At 42.7% G+C, this 16,834-nt stretch overlaps 2 protein-coding genes across 9 annotated transcripts; one reads left to right on the top strand and one right to left on the bottom strand.

The window, feature by feature from the left end:
• Window positions 1–210: 210 nt before the first annotated feature.
• vrk3 (VRK serine/threonine kinase 3) lies at window positions 211–6,427 on the top strand. Of its 6 annotated transcripts, none has more exons than XM_084012651.1 (15): window positions 211–272; window positions 971–1,185; window positions 1,282–1,440; window positions 1,628–1,744; window positions 1,838–1,993; window positions 2,634–2,780; window positions 3,093–3,142; window positions 3,300–3,366; window positions 3,469–3,553; window positions 3,633–3,735; window positions 3,854–3,946; window positions 4,045–4,177; window positions 4,745–4,862; window positions 5,003–5,061; window positions 5,147–5,342. In XM_084012651.1, exons 2-15 carry the CDS (start codon window positions 972–974, stop codon window positions 5,281–5,283), a joined length of 1,638 nt encoding a protein of 545 aa, XP_083868777.1. In that variant the 5' UTR covers window positions 211–272; window position 971; the 3' UTR covers window positions 5,284–5,342. The 6 variants fall into 6 exon arrangements, with proteins under 6 accessions (XP_083868777.1, XP_083868778.1, XP_083868779.1 ...); XM_084012652.1 differs by having other exon boundaries at window positions 257–395; XM_084012653.1 differs by lacking the exon at window positions 211–272 and adding an exon at window positions 5,385–6,427 and having other exon boundaries at window positions 959–1,185; window positions 5,147–5,283.
• LOC311015249 (rho family-interacting cell polarization regulator 2-like) lies at window positions 6,269–16,102 on the bottom strand. Of its 3 annotated transcripts, XM_084012376.1 has the most exons (17): window positions 15,966–16,102; window positions 13,509–13,596; window positions 13,246–13,379; window positions 13,062–13,140; window positions 12,911–12,934; window positions 12,762–12,815; window positions 12,046–12,195; window positions 11,814–11,877; window positions 11,691–11,734; window positions 11,475–11,600; window positions 10,788–10,936; window positions 10,576–10,684; window positions 8,575–9,213; window positions 8,245–8,495; window positions 7,826–7,916; window positions 7,637–7,730; window positions 6,269–7,538 (listed from the first exon to the last, which is right to left on the bottom strand). In XM_084012376.1, the coding sequence occupies exons 3-17, from the start codon at window positions 13,335–13,337 to the stop codon at window positions 7,468–7,470; spliced, it is 2,037 nt and encodes a 678-aa protein (XP_083868502.1). In that variant the 5' UTR covers window positions 13,338–13,379; window positions 13,509–13,596; window positions 15,966–16,102; the 3' UTR covers window positions 6,269–7,467. The 3 variants fall into 3 exon arrangements, with proteins under 3 accessions (XP_083868502.1, XP_083868503.1, XP_083868504.1); XM_084012377.1 differs by lacking the exon at window positions 13,509–13,596; XM_084012378.1 differs by lacking the exons at window positions 13,509–13,596; window positions 15,966–16,102 and having other exon boundaries at window positions 12,046–12,191; window positions 12,758–12,815; window positions 13,246–13,299.
• Window positions 16,103–16,834: the final 732 nt, after the last annotated feature.

Below are 16,834 nucleotides of genomic sequence, written 5' to 3' on the forward strand. Positions count from 1 at the left end.
TTTGACTTTCTATACTTGTTTTTTTCATTACCTTTTTTCCACACACTTCCATGGCCTTTTTTTATTTATTTATTTGTTTTTTTTTTTACTTTTTTTCGACGAAGAGGAAGAAACACTGTCGCCATCTTGACCCGGATATCAAAAAGTGTATACGGTGCTTTGCTCGGCTGCGACCAGTAGGCGGCAGCACCTCCCTACAGCTTCAAGTAACAGGAGCGTTCTTCCTGTGAAGAAGAAGCATCACCAGCCTCAGCGTAGTAGTGTTTGGAAAGGTACCAGAAACTCTTTTGAAGTAATTTGTCAGCTTTTTAACTAAATACTATGATATATTTTAACGTTAGCCAGGCGCCAGTTTGACTAAAAGCCAAGGTTCAAACCCAGCAAGAAGACAGAAAGTAAACATTTTGTAAATACTCGCTTCTGTATTAGCTAGCTAACATAAGCTGCTCATAGACTTTGCCTTGAAATAATTAACAGTTCAAACATGCGTAAAAACACACGACCTTCAGCTGAAATGTGTTGTAACTTAGAGTTTCCCCTACAGTGCTAATGCTGACGCTTGCTAGCTAACGTTAACTTACCAGTTTGCTGCTTTAAGTTGCCAAACTGTCAGAATAGGAAGACGTTTAGCTTTAGCTTGTCATTTATACAGTCTTTGACTGAACAAGAAGAACACATTTGATGTAGCTGATGTTAGTTGATATCATATGAAGTCCTGCTGAGGTTGTCATGGTAAACCAGAATGTATCTCTGTGGAAATGGGCATCATTTCTTCAACTAAGCATTGAATAAATCTAACACAAACTAATGCTTTGGTTAATTAAGTTCAACGATAATTGGTCATAAGTGAGCATTTTCTTGGCGGAGAGAATTACTTCCACATAATGAGTGTACAAGTTTCTCCATGAGATGTAGTGTAGTACCTTAAGTCTGAACAGATGTATAATAATCCGTGTGTTTAATCTTGCAGAATGCCTTTCCACTTCTGCCCCCAGTGTGGGACAAAGTTGCAGCCTGACTTCAGATTTTGTCCGTCGTGTGGGGAGAAGCTTCCCTGTTCTGGTGGTGAATCTGGACCCGTGAGCTTGACGCATTCTTTAAGTCTTTCTCCACCCAAAAGGGATGAAGCAACACCAGCAGTTAAATCAAGCCTTGCTGCAAGTTGCGATCTTACAGCAAGTACCGGTAAATATCTTGACAATCTCGTATTTGGATCATCCATAGATTTCAGTCCGTGTGTGATTTCAGACCTTTGGAAATGCAAATCCTCTTTTTCTACAGCCCATGCTTGTAACGCCTCAACTCCAGTTACGACTCGTCCTGCGCTGCGAAAGACCCGTAACTCCCTTCGTCTGGACAGAGAAGTTAAATTCAGCATTACAGATGTCACTCCACCTGTGGTTCCCTCCACTAGTCCTCTCCGAGATGACAGGATGACAGGTCATTAAAATAGTCTGGGAGCAGCTGCTCTACTTTGCTGTTATGAAGGAGAGAATTTCCTTGACGTTTTTATTTAATTTGCTGTAGCATAAATTATCAGTCTGCAACATAAGCGGGTGTGCAGGTGTAAATACAATATTTGTTATGCCTTTCTTTGGAACAAATACACAAGGATTTGTATCAACAGATAAAGGTGTTGGCTTGGTTGGAACTCCATCAAAGCAGCAAACAGTCACTCTCAACCTCGACTTAGGGGCACAGCCAGCTTTAAAGTCTTCCCCTGTCCTAAAAAGCCCTCGACCCGGTAAGCTTAAACACAAATCATTCCTCATGAAACATGCAGGGTCTCTCTTTTCTGTCATTCATTCATATCGATCGTGACTTGATCCATATCCAGTGAGGGGAAAGGCAAGACTCTCCAGCCCTGCTGAGCATGTAGAGGCGGGAAAGAGTCTGACTGATAACAGGAAAGTAGAGGGATCAGCAGTAGATGGCTCTCCTGCGGCTGTCGCTTACCCTGTTTCATCACCAATCTCCAGGTCACCTTTCAAAGGTAAGCAAAACATTTTGCATCTACCACACAACATGACATGCTTATTTATCATGTGAAAGGTTAGATGACCAGTCAAGTTCAGCCTCCCATACGAGGAGAAGTTACAGAAAGATGGCATCTTCATACTAATTAACAAATGAAATCATCCCATGCACTTTTTGAAGTGGCTCATTTATGAGAGAAGGAACAACAAACAGATTCAGACATCAGGTGGTGAACTTGGATTCACAAAATATAATTTGGTTAGCAGTCAGGCTGACGGGGACGTGTGGTTAAATCTTCAGGGCAACGTGGAAATGCACAGGTTCATGTTGCATGAGATGTAAACGGGACCACATTACAAGTTTTTTCTTGAGAGATTGAATCTAAAGAGATGTGAGGTCGGGGCGTCCTGGTTGTAACTGTGATGTTCCTGATTTGATCCCAGTCATCTTCCTCTCACATGTATGTCACTCTGCACTGTCTGCTGGTGAAGTGGATTCATTTCCAAATAAAAAGCATCCATGACATCAGGAGCTAATCTTAAGCCCAGAGATACAAACTGTAAGGCTGTGCATCGTATATTCTTGTTGGATAGTAATACTACTTTACTCCCCCGCATACATACGATGTAATTGTTTGGTTGCATTTGAATTTTCAGCGACAGGAAAAAACAAAGCGAAGAAGGCGAAGCATGCGTCTGCTGTGGAGCCGCTCCAGGAAGGTGAAGAGGTGACGGACACAACTGGCAAGAAGTGGAAGCTGGTGAAACTGCTCAGTCAGAGCATGACGGAGCTCACATATGAAGGTGAGGTTGTATTCATGACATCAGGAGAAATGCTGCAAAGTTAAAGAAATGTACGGTTAAAACAACTGGGCTGGTCTACCGAAACAAAAACACCAAAATGGAAAAATGATGTTGTTTTAGTGGCACCTCTTATCTAACTCTATTTTCATTTCAAGTAGTTTAATAAACTCATGAGTAAAAATGTATCCTACAGTTTCTTGTGTCCATTTAACTATAATAACGTAGGTTTTGTACCAGCTGTATGCAAACAGATGGCTAACCTATCTTCTCTGATTGTTATAATAAAACAATATTGTTTTGGTGTTTTTTCAGTTTTGCAAACAATTTCAGGATCCAAGGAATCAAATCACATCCTCAAACTGGTACGTGCCACTTCATCACCTTTGGATTTTTCTGAATACTACATAATTGCAGTCTTTCTAACATATTCATCAACAAATTGATTGAAAATGTATTTCCTGTATATTTCCCTGAGTAGGATCAATAAAGTTCATCTTATCGTCTCTTTCTTCGTCTTAGGGAGCTAAAGTCGGAAGAATCTTCAATGAGCAGAACTTTCTGCAGAGAGCTGTTAAACCTGCTTCTGGTGAGGATTTAGTTTAGAACTGTTTAGACATTGTGTTGTCCTGGAGTGTCAGAAGTTTAATTTTCTACCACACATGATAATGGAAACCTATCGTCTCTCAAGTGGAAAAGTGGATCAAACAAAACAAGATGGATTTCCTGGGGATTCCTTCCTGTGTTGGCTTTGGTCTTCATGCAGAGTCCTACAGGTGTGAAATGTGCACAATATATGAAAGGGTTTAACATTAACTGTGTGTTCTGTTAAGTTGTTCTTTATCCTTTTCATAGGTTTCTAATTTTCCCCAACATGGGCCAGTCCCTCCAGTCTGTCATGGAGGAAGATGCAGAGCTTCTATCTGAGAAAGTCGTCCTTCAGCTTGCCTGCAGAATAGTGAGTGTAAACTTGTAAGATTGTTTTTCAGACAATATTCTGAATCTTAATAATGATCCAGAACACATTAAATAACGTTGATTCCCCCCTCGCTTAATACATTCCTTTCTTCTTGCAGTTAGACGTGTTGCAGTATATCCATTCAAACGAATATGTTCACGCTGATATCAACGCAGAAAACATTTACATCAAACCAGGACAGAAATCACAGGTGAAACATAAAGTACAAACTGCAGTCTGTCAGTGTCCATGATTGAATGTGTTTAACACCGACCGCTCTTTACGTGTGAGTGTGTGTGTGTGTGTTAGGTGTACCTAGCAGGATACTGCCATGCCTTCAGGTACTGTCCAAATGGACAACATGTTGAGTACCGCGAAGCCAGCAGAACATTGCATGAGGGCACCATGGAGTTCATCAGCCTGGACGCACATAAGGGAGCAGGTCAGTCACTTAAATATTACATAAATCCTGTCATATTCTTATGCACACAGACTGATTTATCATCAGCTGCCCTTCCTGCGTTTGGCATTTAAACTCTGCTGCTTTCAGTCTGGATTATGACTTCTTCTTATTTGAGTAATATTATCTCACGATCCTCACAGCAAGCTTTGATTGATCAGTAGGAGGTACTTTTGTACAAGTTGAGCTCTTATCTCGAACATAACTGCTCTTGAGCAGGTCAGGTGTGCATCATAGGTTACCATGGTGATCTACCCCAGTAAGAGGGGGGCTGAAAACACCGGGTTAAACCTGAAGTTACCTCGCTGCTCGCTTCACTTCTCCCACAGTCCATCTGTCTGCACACACAGGTCTCCACATGCGACTGCTTATTTTCCTCTTGTGATAATGATTGTGATAATATTTATTGTGAAAGGTTATTTTAACATTTACCTTGTTTGTTTGACTGTGAAAACAACAGAACACGGTGATCTGTACGTCTGAGGATGGTGTTGATGTTTCAGGAGGAAGAAGAGACGTCGTCCTCATGTCTGTGTGTTCTCCTTTTAGCTCCGTCTCGACGCAGTGACCTGCAGTCTCTGGGGTACTGCATGCTGCGTTGGCACATGGGGGCGTTGCCATGGACACCCCTCACTCAGCCGGACCAGGTAGCCACGCAGAAACAGAGGTGAGAGAGAGTTTATCACCACTGGGATGTTCACCATAGAAATACTGAATTATATCACATGCCTGCATGAAATACACCTGTATGAATAGGTTAGTACAATACAAAGAAAATGCAAATACTCAAATATGTTCTCATTGTAGGTACATGGAGGATGTTCCTGCACTTCTAAGTCACAGCTTTGGGAAGAAGGGAGTGTCCAGTGAGTTAAAATGTTTGCTGTGTAACACATAAGTGTGTGATCTCGTGTCCTGGTCTGCTATATTTCTCTGTGTTTCCTGGTCCAGGTGTGTTCCAAACCTACCTGACTGAGGTGATGACTTTGCAGTACTCTGAGCAGCCCGACTACTCGGCGCTGAAGGCTGGACTCAGTGCCGCGTTACTGCAGCTGGGGGGGTCGCCGGAGCAGCCGCTCAGTTTTTAGGTGAGGACACTCGTGAAAATGAGAGTTTATTAGGTTGAATGTTGAGCACATTTTGCATTCTGTGTGATAATAATATTGAAATACATCTGTTTTATTTTCAGAGGAATAGAACAAAGAGAAGACATGTTTGTCGATGTCTACATTTGTATGATGCTGTGTTTTATCTGTGAGGTTTTAGAGTTCAATGTGTGCAAATGGCACTGATGTGTTGATGTTTTTTATTTTAGATCAACATTTTAAGCATTTGTAGTTTAGTGGAGGTTTCTGAAATTAATTGCACAAGGGCACTGTGACACTCGCATTAATGGAAGAGCGATGCAAGTTCTCAATATTTGATGCACAGTTTGTTTGGATTTTTTACACTTTGTCAGTTAAATGCTCCACCTCTTTTAAATGGTCGATGTTAGTTTTTGACATAAACATTTCCGTTCCTCAAGACGAGCCGACACACAGATGTAGATTAACTAACTTTATACGTAGGCACAGGGGTGCAGGTTTCTGTAGGTTCTTCTGTATGATTTTGGATTATTGCAGAAAATAAGCTCTGTGGAAAATACAAGTTTAAGATATTATATGCATGTCTTGTTCAAAAATCAACACCAGTTTTAGGATCTTTGATTTTTTTGAAAATCTAATCTGTAAAGTTTGTGTTAACCACAGACCTTATTTAGGATATCTAACCAAATCGTTGATTTTTTTAAACCCATTGATTTCAAGATGAGGGAACTCATTTCCAGGGTTTAGGACTCATTCTAACACCAGTCTTTGTATCTTATTTAAACCAATGCTTTAGTGTCCTTTGACTTCAGTCTGTGAGCCAAATGCACCAGAAACACCATCATTCTTGAAGGCTCATAAAAACACATTTTAATCGGTGATTCAAAGTCAAATGTTCTTGAGGAAATGTTTTTTTATTTTTATTTTGTGTCCTAAACCAGTCAGTCTTAATGATTACAGATGTGCTGATTCATTCAACACAGACGCATTCATTTTAAAGACACCTTTATAAAGTTTGAACAGTTCTGAACATAAACATTTTAACATTTCAAGACATATACAATTCTTTATATGAAACAGTAAATATCTCTTATTGTGTACACTCTTAAAATAATTCAGAAAATAAACACTGTTTTCTTTTGCCTGATCTCTTCTTTTGTGGCATTTAAAACCTTACATCTGTCACTTGAGGCACTTTCTGAATGTCGAGGCTTTTGTAGAACATAAAGCAGGATGCTGAAAGACTATAGCGCCCCCTTGAGGCGGCTTTTGTACACAGTTACAGACCTGATGGCTTCCTTGCACTGAAGCCTAGCTTACACACTTTAACTGATCCGTTGAGCGTTTTATACAGACATGCTGGCTGGCAGTGTGATGCAGCTACACATGCAGGTTTAAATATAGTTTTACACTGCAGACTGTTTTCATTTTGGACCAAAGAGAGTTTGAGAAGAAGCTCAAGACTTTAAAGTGTTTACATTCTGTCCTCGTGTTACGTACGTTCCTGGTGTAGCTGTAAAGGCTGAATGTGTATTTCTGAATAATTAATGCTCTCCCACACTGAACGTGAGGAGATCCTGTTGGTGTTCAGGGTTCTTTCCAGGTTTAGACATGACTTCATGTCTACAGCACGTTGATGAAAATCTTCAGACAAACATCACATGCTCATGAAGTCTTTTCCTCTCACTAATAGTGGAAAGAGCTCTGGGCAAAAGCTCCGATATAACACTGATATTGTATTTATTTTTCCTAAAGACAAATACTGATACTTTTAAATGGAACTCTGCCAGTGATTGTATGTTGCTCTGATTGAACAAATCAATCCGTTTCAACTAATAAAACCATTACAAAATGAGAAGATTTCCTCTGTAATAAAACCAGAAACAAAGCTGCTTTTTGCTGCTCCTGAAATGTTTCGGACACTGAATTTTCACACGACAGGAACATTTTATGGAAGTGTAAACAAAACGGTGGAGTCGAAAGAATGAAAGACTTAAAGGGACCTTTTTAGGTTGGGGGGGGTTCAAGCATTACTGAGGCGCAGAGGTTTATTTAGGCAAATATGTGCACAAACTCGGCCGTAATGCAAGAGCTTGCTTGTCTGAGTAGTACGTGGAACACCCTTAAGGAGATGTCGTTGGCATGAATAGGTCAGAATGGGAGTTTCGCTATGGTTCCACTGTGTCATCAGAAGACAGTAGTGGCTAAGTGGGTGGGCGTGGGGGGGCGCTCCTCCTGACCATGTGACGTGTCGTCTCCTGAAAGATTAAAAACAGGGAAAATTAACTCCTCACGCCTACAGTTCTGTGATGACATGAACAACCGCAGCCTTTGTTTGTGGGGAAACTCCTCTCACCATGTTGTTCATCTCGCTTTTCCTCGCGGCGCTCCTCACTCTCCTCAGGCATCTCCATCTGACACAAATCCTGCACGTCCTCCACGCTCGACTCCTTTTCAAAGAGAACAGTTTCATGTGGAGAACATGGAAATAAACATTCTCACACAACTGCTTTAAAAAGCATTCGTCAGATGATCTTTTTATTACCTGTGACTCAGAGAAACGATCTTCATCCGAGTTCCTGAAGCCTTCTGGGGCTTCCATAAGGATCTGTAGACCGTCTGCCTCCTCATCATCACTGAATGAGACAGAGAGGAGACTGATGTCATACATGGTGGGGTCAATATTAACACGTTGACATACACCGAGTGAAATGTTCAAACCCAGGACTGCCTATATGGAAACATCTGGATGTTCTGTACATCATTTCATACAAATGTCCCCAAAATACAGCCTCATACATTTGGTATATTTGTAAATGTTGGCATCTCTATGTGTTGTTCCTGACAAATAGATCTTATTTAGTATAATCTAGTTCATACAGGGAGTTTTATTACATTTGTAGTGAAATGGGTCGAAATGAAATACTAACTAGTCAGAGCTCAACAATGACCGGTAACACTCACCTTCCTTCAGAGTAAAAGCTCTCTTTATCCTTTTCTTCTTCCTCCACATTCGCTTCCTCCATTTTATTTTGATTCTCATCATGTTGCCCCTCATCATCCTCCTCCTCCTCCTCTTCCCCTTCATCTGCCTGTTGTTCCTTATCTTCCTGTTCCTCCTCGTCTTCCTCGAGGTCAGAGCAGTTGAGAAAGTCGAAACTTTCAAGGGCCGTCTCGACCTCCAGAGTGAAACTAGAAGAAGTAGGAAAAGTAACCTATGGAAGAAAACAAAGGGGTTTGAATATCACTGTCAACACAATAGACTTTAGACTAAAAAGAGTGTATGTAGCTCACCGGCAGAGCGTCCTCTGGTTGTTTCACCTCCTTGATGGACTCGTGTGGCTCACTGTGTTCCTCTGATGCTTCTATCTGGCCTCCCTCTTCTGCTTTTGTGGTGCTGTCCTTTGTTTCTGCTTCAGTCTTTCCAGCCTTGACTGACGAGTCCTCAGGTGTGTCGTCTTTAACCTCCTCCGCTGAAATACAGACTAGTGGGACGCTCCTTTCAGGCAAATCCTGTGCCTCCATCAGCGACACAGGAGGTACAGAGGAAACATCGGGGCTTGAGCACCTCAGGTCTGCTGAGCTTTCAGAGAGGTCCGCTGATTGGACGGACGCTCTATCAGTCACAGTACAGTCTGGAGTATGAGGGCACGAAGTCTGCGAATGGCCATTGGGCACCGCGTCGGCCTGAGAAAACACCTCCCCGGCTTCTGTCTCGTCCTCCTCTTGGTTGGATGAGAGCGACGGTGTCGACGCGCTGGACTTGCGCGGTGTGAATGAAAGCTGAGAGGTGAGAGTGGTTTGTAGCATGTTGGAGGCCGCCAGCCTCTGAGCGTGGTGAGCCAAGGCCGGGCTGGAGGAGTCGTCCGAGGATTCAGAGGAGTTGGACCAGACGGTCCCGTTCTCCATTTCTCCCTGTCGCTTCAGCAGAGACTAGAGAGGAAACGAGACGCAAGAATGAGACGGAGAACATAGATTGGACTAAATTATCATGGTTAGATATGAGAACAAATAAGATAAACACTGAGAAACTCATTAATCCAGAAGTGAACAAACAGGGCCATAAAAAGGAGGCAAGTCTAAAAGTATGGAGTGGAACTAAAGTTAAATGTGTCATGTGGGACTAAAACGACCCCTTTCTGGTTCCAAAAGAAAACCAGTCAGTCTTTATAATTTCCTAAATTGATTAGCGATTTTGTTCTCCCCGTGTGAGCGTGGGTTCTCTCCGGGTTCTCCGGGTTCTCTCCGGGTTCTCCGGCTTCCTCCCACAGTCCAAAGACATGCAGGATGGGGATAGGTTCATTGGTGAATCTAAATGTCCCGTAGGTGTGAATGTGAGCGTGAATGGTTGTTTGTCTCTACATGTTGGCCCTGTGATGGACTGGCGACCTGTCCAGGTGAACCCTGCCTTCACCCAATGACAGCTGGGATCGGCCCCCCGTGACCCTGAATACAGGATAAGCGGTGGACGATGGATGGATTACCGATTTTTTTTCTTATTGTCATTTACTAATTCATACAGAAAACATACACTGTTCGTTCGCTGCATCATAAAATAAACTGAATATATTACTTTAGCTTCTGTAAAGATGATTATCAACATTTTTCTTGGGTTTAATAAACATAACTCAATTAATGGACAAAGACAGTGATCAATTGTTAAGCCTTAAAATCTTACAAATCCCCATATGTACAGTTGATTGTGATTCTAGGTTTAGATTCACATGAAACATGATCAGGCGTTTTGCTATGATCTACTGGTCATTGTAAACTAAACTACAGCTACAACTACGTCTCCACACACCGACTGTACTGAAGTGAGTCTCGGTGTTGAACGGCTGAAATCACAACGCACGGACGTTGGTCTGTTCGCCACGACACTGCAGAACACCTCCACCAGCGAGGAGCTCTGTCCGGGCGCGCTCCGAGGCCCGCGCTTCAGCGAGGTGAGGAAGAGGAGGGACATATTGGAAGCTCTACTCGACCACGATTAAACAGCTACAAGGACCACAGCTCCGTTCATACAAGCTGCTGCTGTCACACGTCCCGCTACCGCTATCATTCATTCTCCTCGCGTTAGTCATGGCACTCCCACAACCACATGTCCTAACACAAAGTGCACTGTGAAGATCCTCACACACATCGGAGCTACCGCTACACACAAAGCAGGTGGGAAGCAGCTGAAATACAACAAGCCAATGAAATGACAGTAATGATAGCCATCAGTACAGTAAAATGAACAGGGTATAAATAATGTTTTACAACAGAGCAGGTGTAAAGGAAAAATGCACTCACATAAAACACCTGCTCCCGCATAGAGGGCGTGTCCGGAGGGCTCTGATTGGACAGCAGCCGTTTGGAAACTGTACTGCTGGAGGATGTCTGGTCATCCTTATCGAATGGACTGGAAAAACAAAGCAGGACAACGACTGAATAAACACCTGCATAAACATTATTAAAAAGGCTGAAATGACTCAAATAAAAGAGGCCATGCGAGGTTCAAGTACCTCCAGGTGACTTCCAAGTTCAGCTTCACCGTCCCGAGGTCGTTGATATCCACGGCGAGCGTCTGGGGAAGCGGGCAGAACAGGTCCAACATTTCACAGGACACGCTGCCCACCACCACATGATTGGCCAGGCCCCTCAGCTCCGTCACCTTGACAACCAAACAAGCAGACCTCAGAGAGATGAGGCCATGGGAACTCAAATAAAAGGTGACAAGTGGGTAAAGCTGGCACTTTGTGTGATTCTGTGTAGTAAGTGGAAGGATAGAGGTGACAACAGAATATATTGTCCTGTAGTTTATCTTGAGTTAATCCTAAAAACAGCATTCTGCTGCTCTAATAACTCACAAAAGAAACAAAGATGTATTAATGCACAGCTGAAAATAATCCATGATAATTTATAGGTAAAACAAACTCTCTCACAAAGTCACACATTGGTGTTTTTACACTGAGATTCCACCACTATCACAGAAAGATGAGCCACCGTGTATAAAAGCATCCCAGCTTTGCAGACGCAGAGAGGGCATGACATGAAACACAGCAGCGTCGGCAGTAGTGTGACGTATTAAAGAAGGGTCAGAAATAGGATTACCCCGAGCACACCAAAACAACAATGGATTTGGTCTTTTCATGGGATTTGTTTCGGACAAACATAAGGCTAGCTTTGCCCTTTTAAACCCATTTAATTACCTTGATTGACAGCAGTTCTGTGACGAGAGGCAGGAAGATGTACTCTTCACTGTCCCATATCTGCTTGTTGCTGAGCTCCACGCGGCCTCGTAGCCTCCAGCGCTGCCGGCCGTAACGCATTAGGACCTGACGGGGCCAGAAACGGTAGACGTGATGCAGCAGATGCAGAGACTTCATCTCAGTTCGTATCTGTGTGCTTGTATCTGTGTTTCTTACCTCATACTGGTCACCGGCACACAGACGTGCAAAGCCAGCGAGGCCTGAAACGTCGGAAACGGACAAGAAAAATAAGGGCTAAAGCAGAATGACAGAAATAGGAAGTGGTAGAAAATGACTCACCCTTCATTTTGACATGAAATTCTCCCATCTGGCTTTCCAATTCACTCTCAAGCGAGCACATGTGCTGCAGAGACGGATGAAAAGGAGGATTTGCATAATGCAACAGAGATTTGTTCGAGCATTCGGACACCCAGCAGACAGTCTGATTTCTATTTTGAACAAAAATAATCTACGGCACAAAGAACCCATTGTATATGTTGAAACATGCAACTATATTAGTTCAGCCACTTGCCTCTGTGCATTCCCTGTAGCCCTTGTTGGCTTCACTGAGGCTCTCTCTGGCCTCCCTGCTGCCAGTGGCAGAGTTAAAGGCCGCCACCATCTTACTTGCTCCATCACGCAGTCGCCGTTGTATACAGTAAGCGTCGTACAGCTCCTCTACCTGCAAAAGCAAATATTACACAGGTTTCAACAAAGGGATGCGTGGTGTTGGTTCTCACCTGAAGAGTGACAGAAAAATAATATTATCCCAAATGTACTGCATTGGTTATTTTATGAAATCACAATTTATATGTAATAATTAAAGTACTCTTGAGTAGTGGAGCGATCTGTAAGCACAGTGTCACCTTAAAAAAATGATAAGGAAACATTAGCATTGATTTGGAGTAATTCTGAGGGAACTCCTGAAGGAAAAACTTTACTCAGATGAGGATCTAACACTTGTTCTATTTTTAGCTCTTACTTTATCGGCAATGATACGTTATGGTTTCTTTGTTTCCTTCTTTTGACAAATGTACTTATTGTAAGTCGCTTTGGACAAAAGCGTCTGCTAAATGACCTAAATGTAAATGTAAATGTAAATGTAAATATCTAGCAGGTGGTTTCGTCATTACGGACCTTTCACATTACACACAGATCCATTGTTTTCATATAAAATGTATATCAATGCAGCTTCAAATGAAAAAATATTGATTCATAACATATCTAGTTCCTCATAAGAATACACACCTTGCTGAGGTGGAACTCCAGGCGACGCATAAACCTCTCTATAGCTTTCACTTGCTACAAAAAAGAAGAAGAAATGATTAAACTTGACAAACGGAGTCAGAACGCCTCTCTGCCATCAGAACACAACAGGTGTGAACGAAACTCCGTACCTTATCCAACTCATACAAAGAGCCCTGCGAATAAAACAGAAGACATTTAGCACTTAAAGGGGAAAATTAACATTCTGACTGGAGACAGCATCCAGCCTGGTACTTAATGGAAGTCCATACTGGTGTGACTGGTTTGACTACGTGTTCTCACCAAACGGCCGTTCCTCTTGTTCTCTCTGGTCTGCTGACCCAGACTGTCCAGCTCTAGCTGGTGGACCTGCAAGTACGACCTGGCAACAAAGACACCATCACTGTTACCACCTCATTTTCAGACTCAACAACACGTCTCCAGCGTATTCAGGGACTTCCACGGACTGGGAGATGTGTTTACTCACTGTAAGCCTCGGCGTAAGGCAGCGTACACTTCATCCAGCCGCTCAGGCTGAGGGGTTTTAGCGGGTGGCAGTTTGGTGGAGCCTGTGAACATCCTGCTTCCTTACAAGGCACGTTTCTCTTGGATCAAACAGTGCTGAGGGAGGGAGAGGAACACAGGATCGTTTCTGATAAGGCCTTCCTGGTTATTTCAATTAGAGCACATTCAAAAAGGCATCACGGAAACTGACGGGACAGAGAGCGAGACAGAAAGAGTTCTGCTCACCTGCTGAGTACAGAGAGATTGTCACTATTGAAGCATGCTTGGAGAGTTGAGTGCAGCACTGTGGCTTTAATAAACCGAAGGACATGTCCTGTAATTACACAAAAAGGAGACATTAGAGACAAAATGTCCCTCTTCACGTCATACCTTACTGTACCTGACAGGATTTTTGCTCCTACTCTGTAATTACCAAGGATCCTGATGATTACAGAGGTCACTGGAGGAAAAATTGGTGGGGATAAAAAAAAAAAAAGGAGGACAGAAACCACTTTTCACGTCCTCAGTCTGGGCACATTGTTTTGTTGAAACTGAGAATGTGGACGACATGCATGCAGCAGCCACAGAGGCCACACTGACAACAGTAAGGAGTCCAGTCTGCTTTCTGCTTCTCTTCCCCTTCCTCCACGTCTCCACCCCCCTTCACATCCAACACCAGAGAACAGGAAGTCTCATGGCTGACTCTACGCAGGAAATCTACACACAAGTTTGGCCCAAGAATATAAAACCATCCATCCGCTATGTGCCAGGGGCTAAAAAATTACACCTTTTCTACTCCATAATAAGCCCTTAAGAAAGCAGATTAGCGTGATGCTACAGTCGGGGGAAACTATAGGAAGAGAGGGTCGTGCATGAGCTTATCTAGTCACAAAAGAGATTACAGACTTAAACCGAAATAAAGCTGTCAAGCAGGAGCCAAACCCATGTTAAGATATGGGATCTGTGAATGAGCCAGCAGAGGTACTGTGGACATCTGCTGCCTATTGTCTTACACTAAACTCAAAAACAGATTACTTGTCTCATTACGAATCGTATCAAATTCTCAGATTCCATTTTTATACGTTCAAAGCCTCGTCAGGAAACACATTGCTGACATGGGATTAAGCTGTATAAACCCTACTGTCTTTCTACGTTCTCCTGCAACACAATGAGGACGTGGACTCGGGGTGCACCAGGCCGGGGGTCCAGTTAAACCGCTAATCTTAGCCTCACACTGGACGGATTAACTGGAGTTGGTCAGGGGTGAGAACATGGCAAAGAAAAAGTGCCATACCAGAGAGTCTTTATAGATGAAACCACCACACAACCAAGCAACGCCAGAGAACACGTGCAGGACCCTGAGGTGGGCACAGCTATGAGAAGTGAAAAGTCATCATGATGATACACACATCTAACACACTCCCACACACAGACCCACAAATAGCTCAGCAGACAGTATCGGTGGTAATTCCGAGTGCCAATTACTCTCTCTGTCCAATGAGCCTTTATCCCTTCATTTACATTTGAGATGGTTAACCCGACCAATCCTCTCCTCGGAGCAGAATGAACAAAGACGACGCTGTTCCAAATAACCTCACAAGACTGGATTATTGTTTAAAAAAGCCTTTGGTTCAGTCGCTGCATTCACAAGCTCATGCAGCCTCGTCCGGCCAGCAGTTTGGGCCTAGAAACCATATCGGACTAGTTTTCACTTGTGGATTACTTTTTGACAAAACTATTTCATTACAAGCTGATGATTTAAATTCATCACCTGATTGTTTGGTCTAAAGAATGGTCACAAAATGGCATAAATTAGATGCAAGTCTCACATTGAAGAAGCTGTAATGACTGACTTCATGTTATTTTTGCTTGACAAATTACAAATTACTAAAATGTTCAAAATAATGTTAAAATCTGACCAAATGGGCCCCGAAACAAAAATCCAACGTAAACATCATACAGAGTGGAGAGAAAAACGTTATAAATGTGACATTTAGACATTATTCATAATCATTGCTGAAAGTGATTAATTTACTGTCGGTTAGTCGACCCATTTATCGATTAGTCATTGGACTCAGGAAGCACGAGTGCAGACATAAACAACTACGTAGCTCACAGCGCATTAGACCAGCGCTCATCCTCACTCCGTCCGTCTCCTCGGTGTGTTTGAGGAGGAAGAGGAGGAGGAGTGTGAAGGCTAATGGTGTTACAATACAATTCAAACCACCTTTAACATACTCCAGATTACTGGATTAGCCTAACCGGGGCGGCAGGCCACTGAGACGGATCAACACGCTCACACATCACGATTCTCCGCGTCAACCAAATCAGCCAAGGATGAAGCTCCAGCAGCACGTTTGAGGGGAAACGGTGTCGAGCCAGATTTTGTATTCTGCACATATCCCACCCCAGACCCCGGACTTCATCACAGGCCACAAAAAAAAGTCCACTCCCGTCCACACCACAGACCCCCAGCACCCAGACCCCCGAACCCGTCCCCAACTCACAGTAAACAGCGAAAACATCGGGCGGAAATATGGATGAAGTCAAACACAAGCAGCTGGTGAATACAAGTTGTATAACATCACGAGAAACGAGCAACTTCGCGTCGGACGGACTCATGTCCATGTAGAGAGAAAAAAACAGGCTTCTTCTTCTTCTTCTTCTTGTGTGACCTTGCCAATAAAAGCAGCTGCTACCTACCACTATTTTAATGTCCGACAGCCCGGAGAAAATGACTGGGCTCTCATTTCCGACGCGATGCTCCACACAGTTTGCAGAGGTTTACAGTTATTCTGGGCGCTGTCCCTCTCCTTGATTTCGCAGTTTTTGTGTCCCAGTTAAGCTAGCAGCAGCTACCGAAACCGACTTCCGGTTTCAGGTTTTCACTATAAAAGCTCGGCAAGTGATTTGAAAGCACAGATACCCTGACATTAACATGTCCAACAAGAATAAGTCACAACAAGGATTAAGAAACGTAGAAATTGCATTTAAGGGAGCATAGAGAAAGTATTAGTAAAGTTAAAAGGGAAATTGGTTTGTTTGTTTGTTTGTTTGTTAGTCAAGTAAAATTAGAGCAATTCATATAAAAAGTTTTAAGGGTTTAAACATTTGAATAAAATTGATATCCTCTATTTCGAAAAGGAAAAGCTTTGCCAAAATGCCCTTTAAGGGTACAAAATGAGAGAGAGGGGGAAGGGTAAAGGTGGGGGAATTCCTCTTCCAGAAAGACAGAATCAATCTCGTACTAATATCACGATACCAGACAATCGGACATCTCTGCCTACAAAATTAGAGACAGATTTGTGAGTCTAGTGTCATGTTATTAAAATAGCTGTAGATGTATTACATTATGGAGAAGCAGTATGACACCAATTCATCAATGGCATACAAATGTTGGATAATACAAGTAAATATTAAGGGTAATAACGTAAAGCAAATATAAGGTGTGCACAAATCAAAAAGGAGCATAGTATATTTTAACACAGTATGACACTGATGGAAAAAAAATAATTAAATAATTATGAATAATTGTTATACCAACTAGACAGACAATAGTCTATTGGTGTGTT

This window comes from Eutrigla gurnardus (assembly GCF_963514095.1).
Source record: "Eutrigla gurnardus genome assembly, chromosome: 1".
NCBI lineage: Eukaryota > Metazoa > Chordata > Actinopteri > Perciformes > Triglidae > Eutrigla > Eutrigla gurnardus.

Coding starts and splice junctions, on each gene's coding strand:
- vrk3 (XM_084012651.1), top strand. CDS start 972: ATGCCTTTCCACTTCTGCCCCCAGTGTGGGACAAAGTTGCAGCCTGAC. Junction 1,994..2,633: donor CTCCAGGTCACCTTTCAAAG/GTAAGCAAAACA, acceptor TTGAATTTTCAG/CGACAGGAAAAAACAAAGCG. Junction 3,736..3,853: donor TTCAGCTTGCCTGCAGAATA/GTGAGTGTAAAC, acceptor TTCTTCTTGCAG/TTAGACGTGTTGCAGTATAT.
- LOC311015249 (XM_084012377.1), bottom strand. CDS start 13,337: ATGTTCACAGGCTCCACCAAACTGCCACCCGCTAAAACCCCTCAGCCT. Junction 12,196..12,761: donor TGGAGTTCCACCTCAGCAAG/GTGTGTATTCTT, acceptor TTGCTTTTGCAG/GTAGAGGAGCTGTACGACGC. Junction 7,917..8,244: donor AGCTTTTACTCTGAAGGAAG/GTGAGTGTTACC, acceptor TGTCTCATTCAG/TGATGATGAGGAGGCAGACG.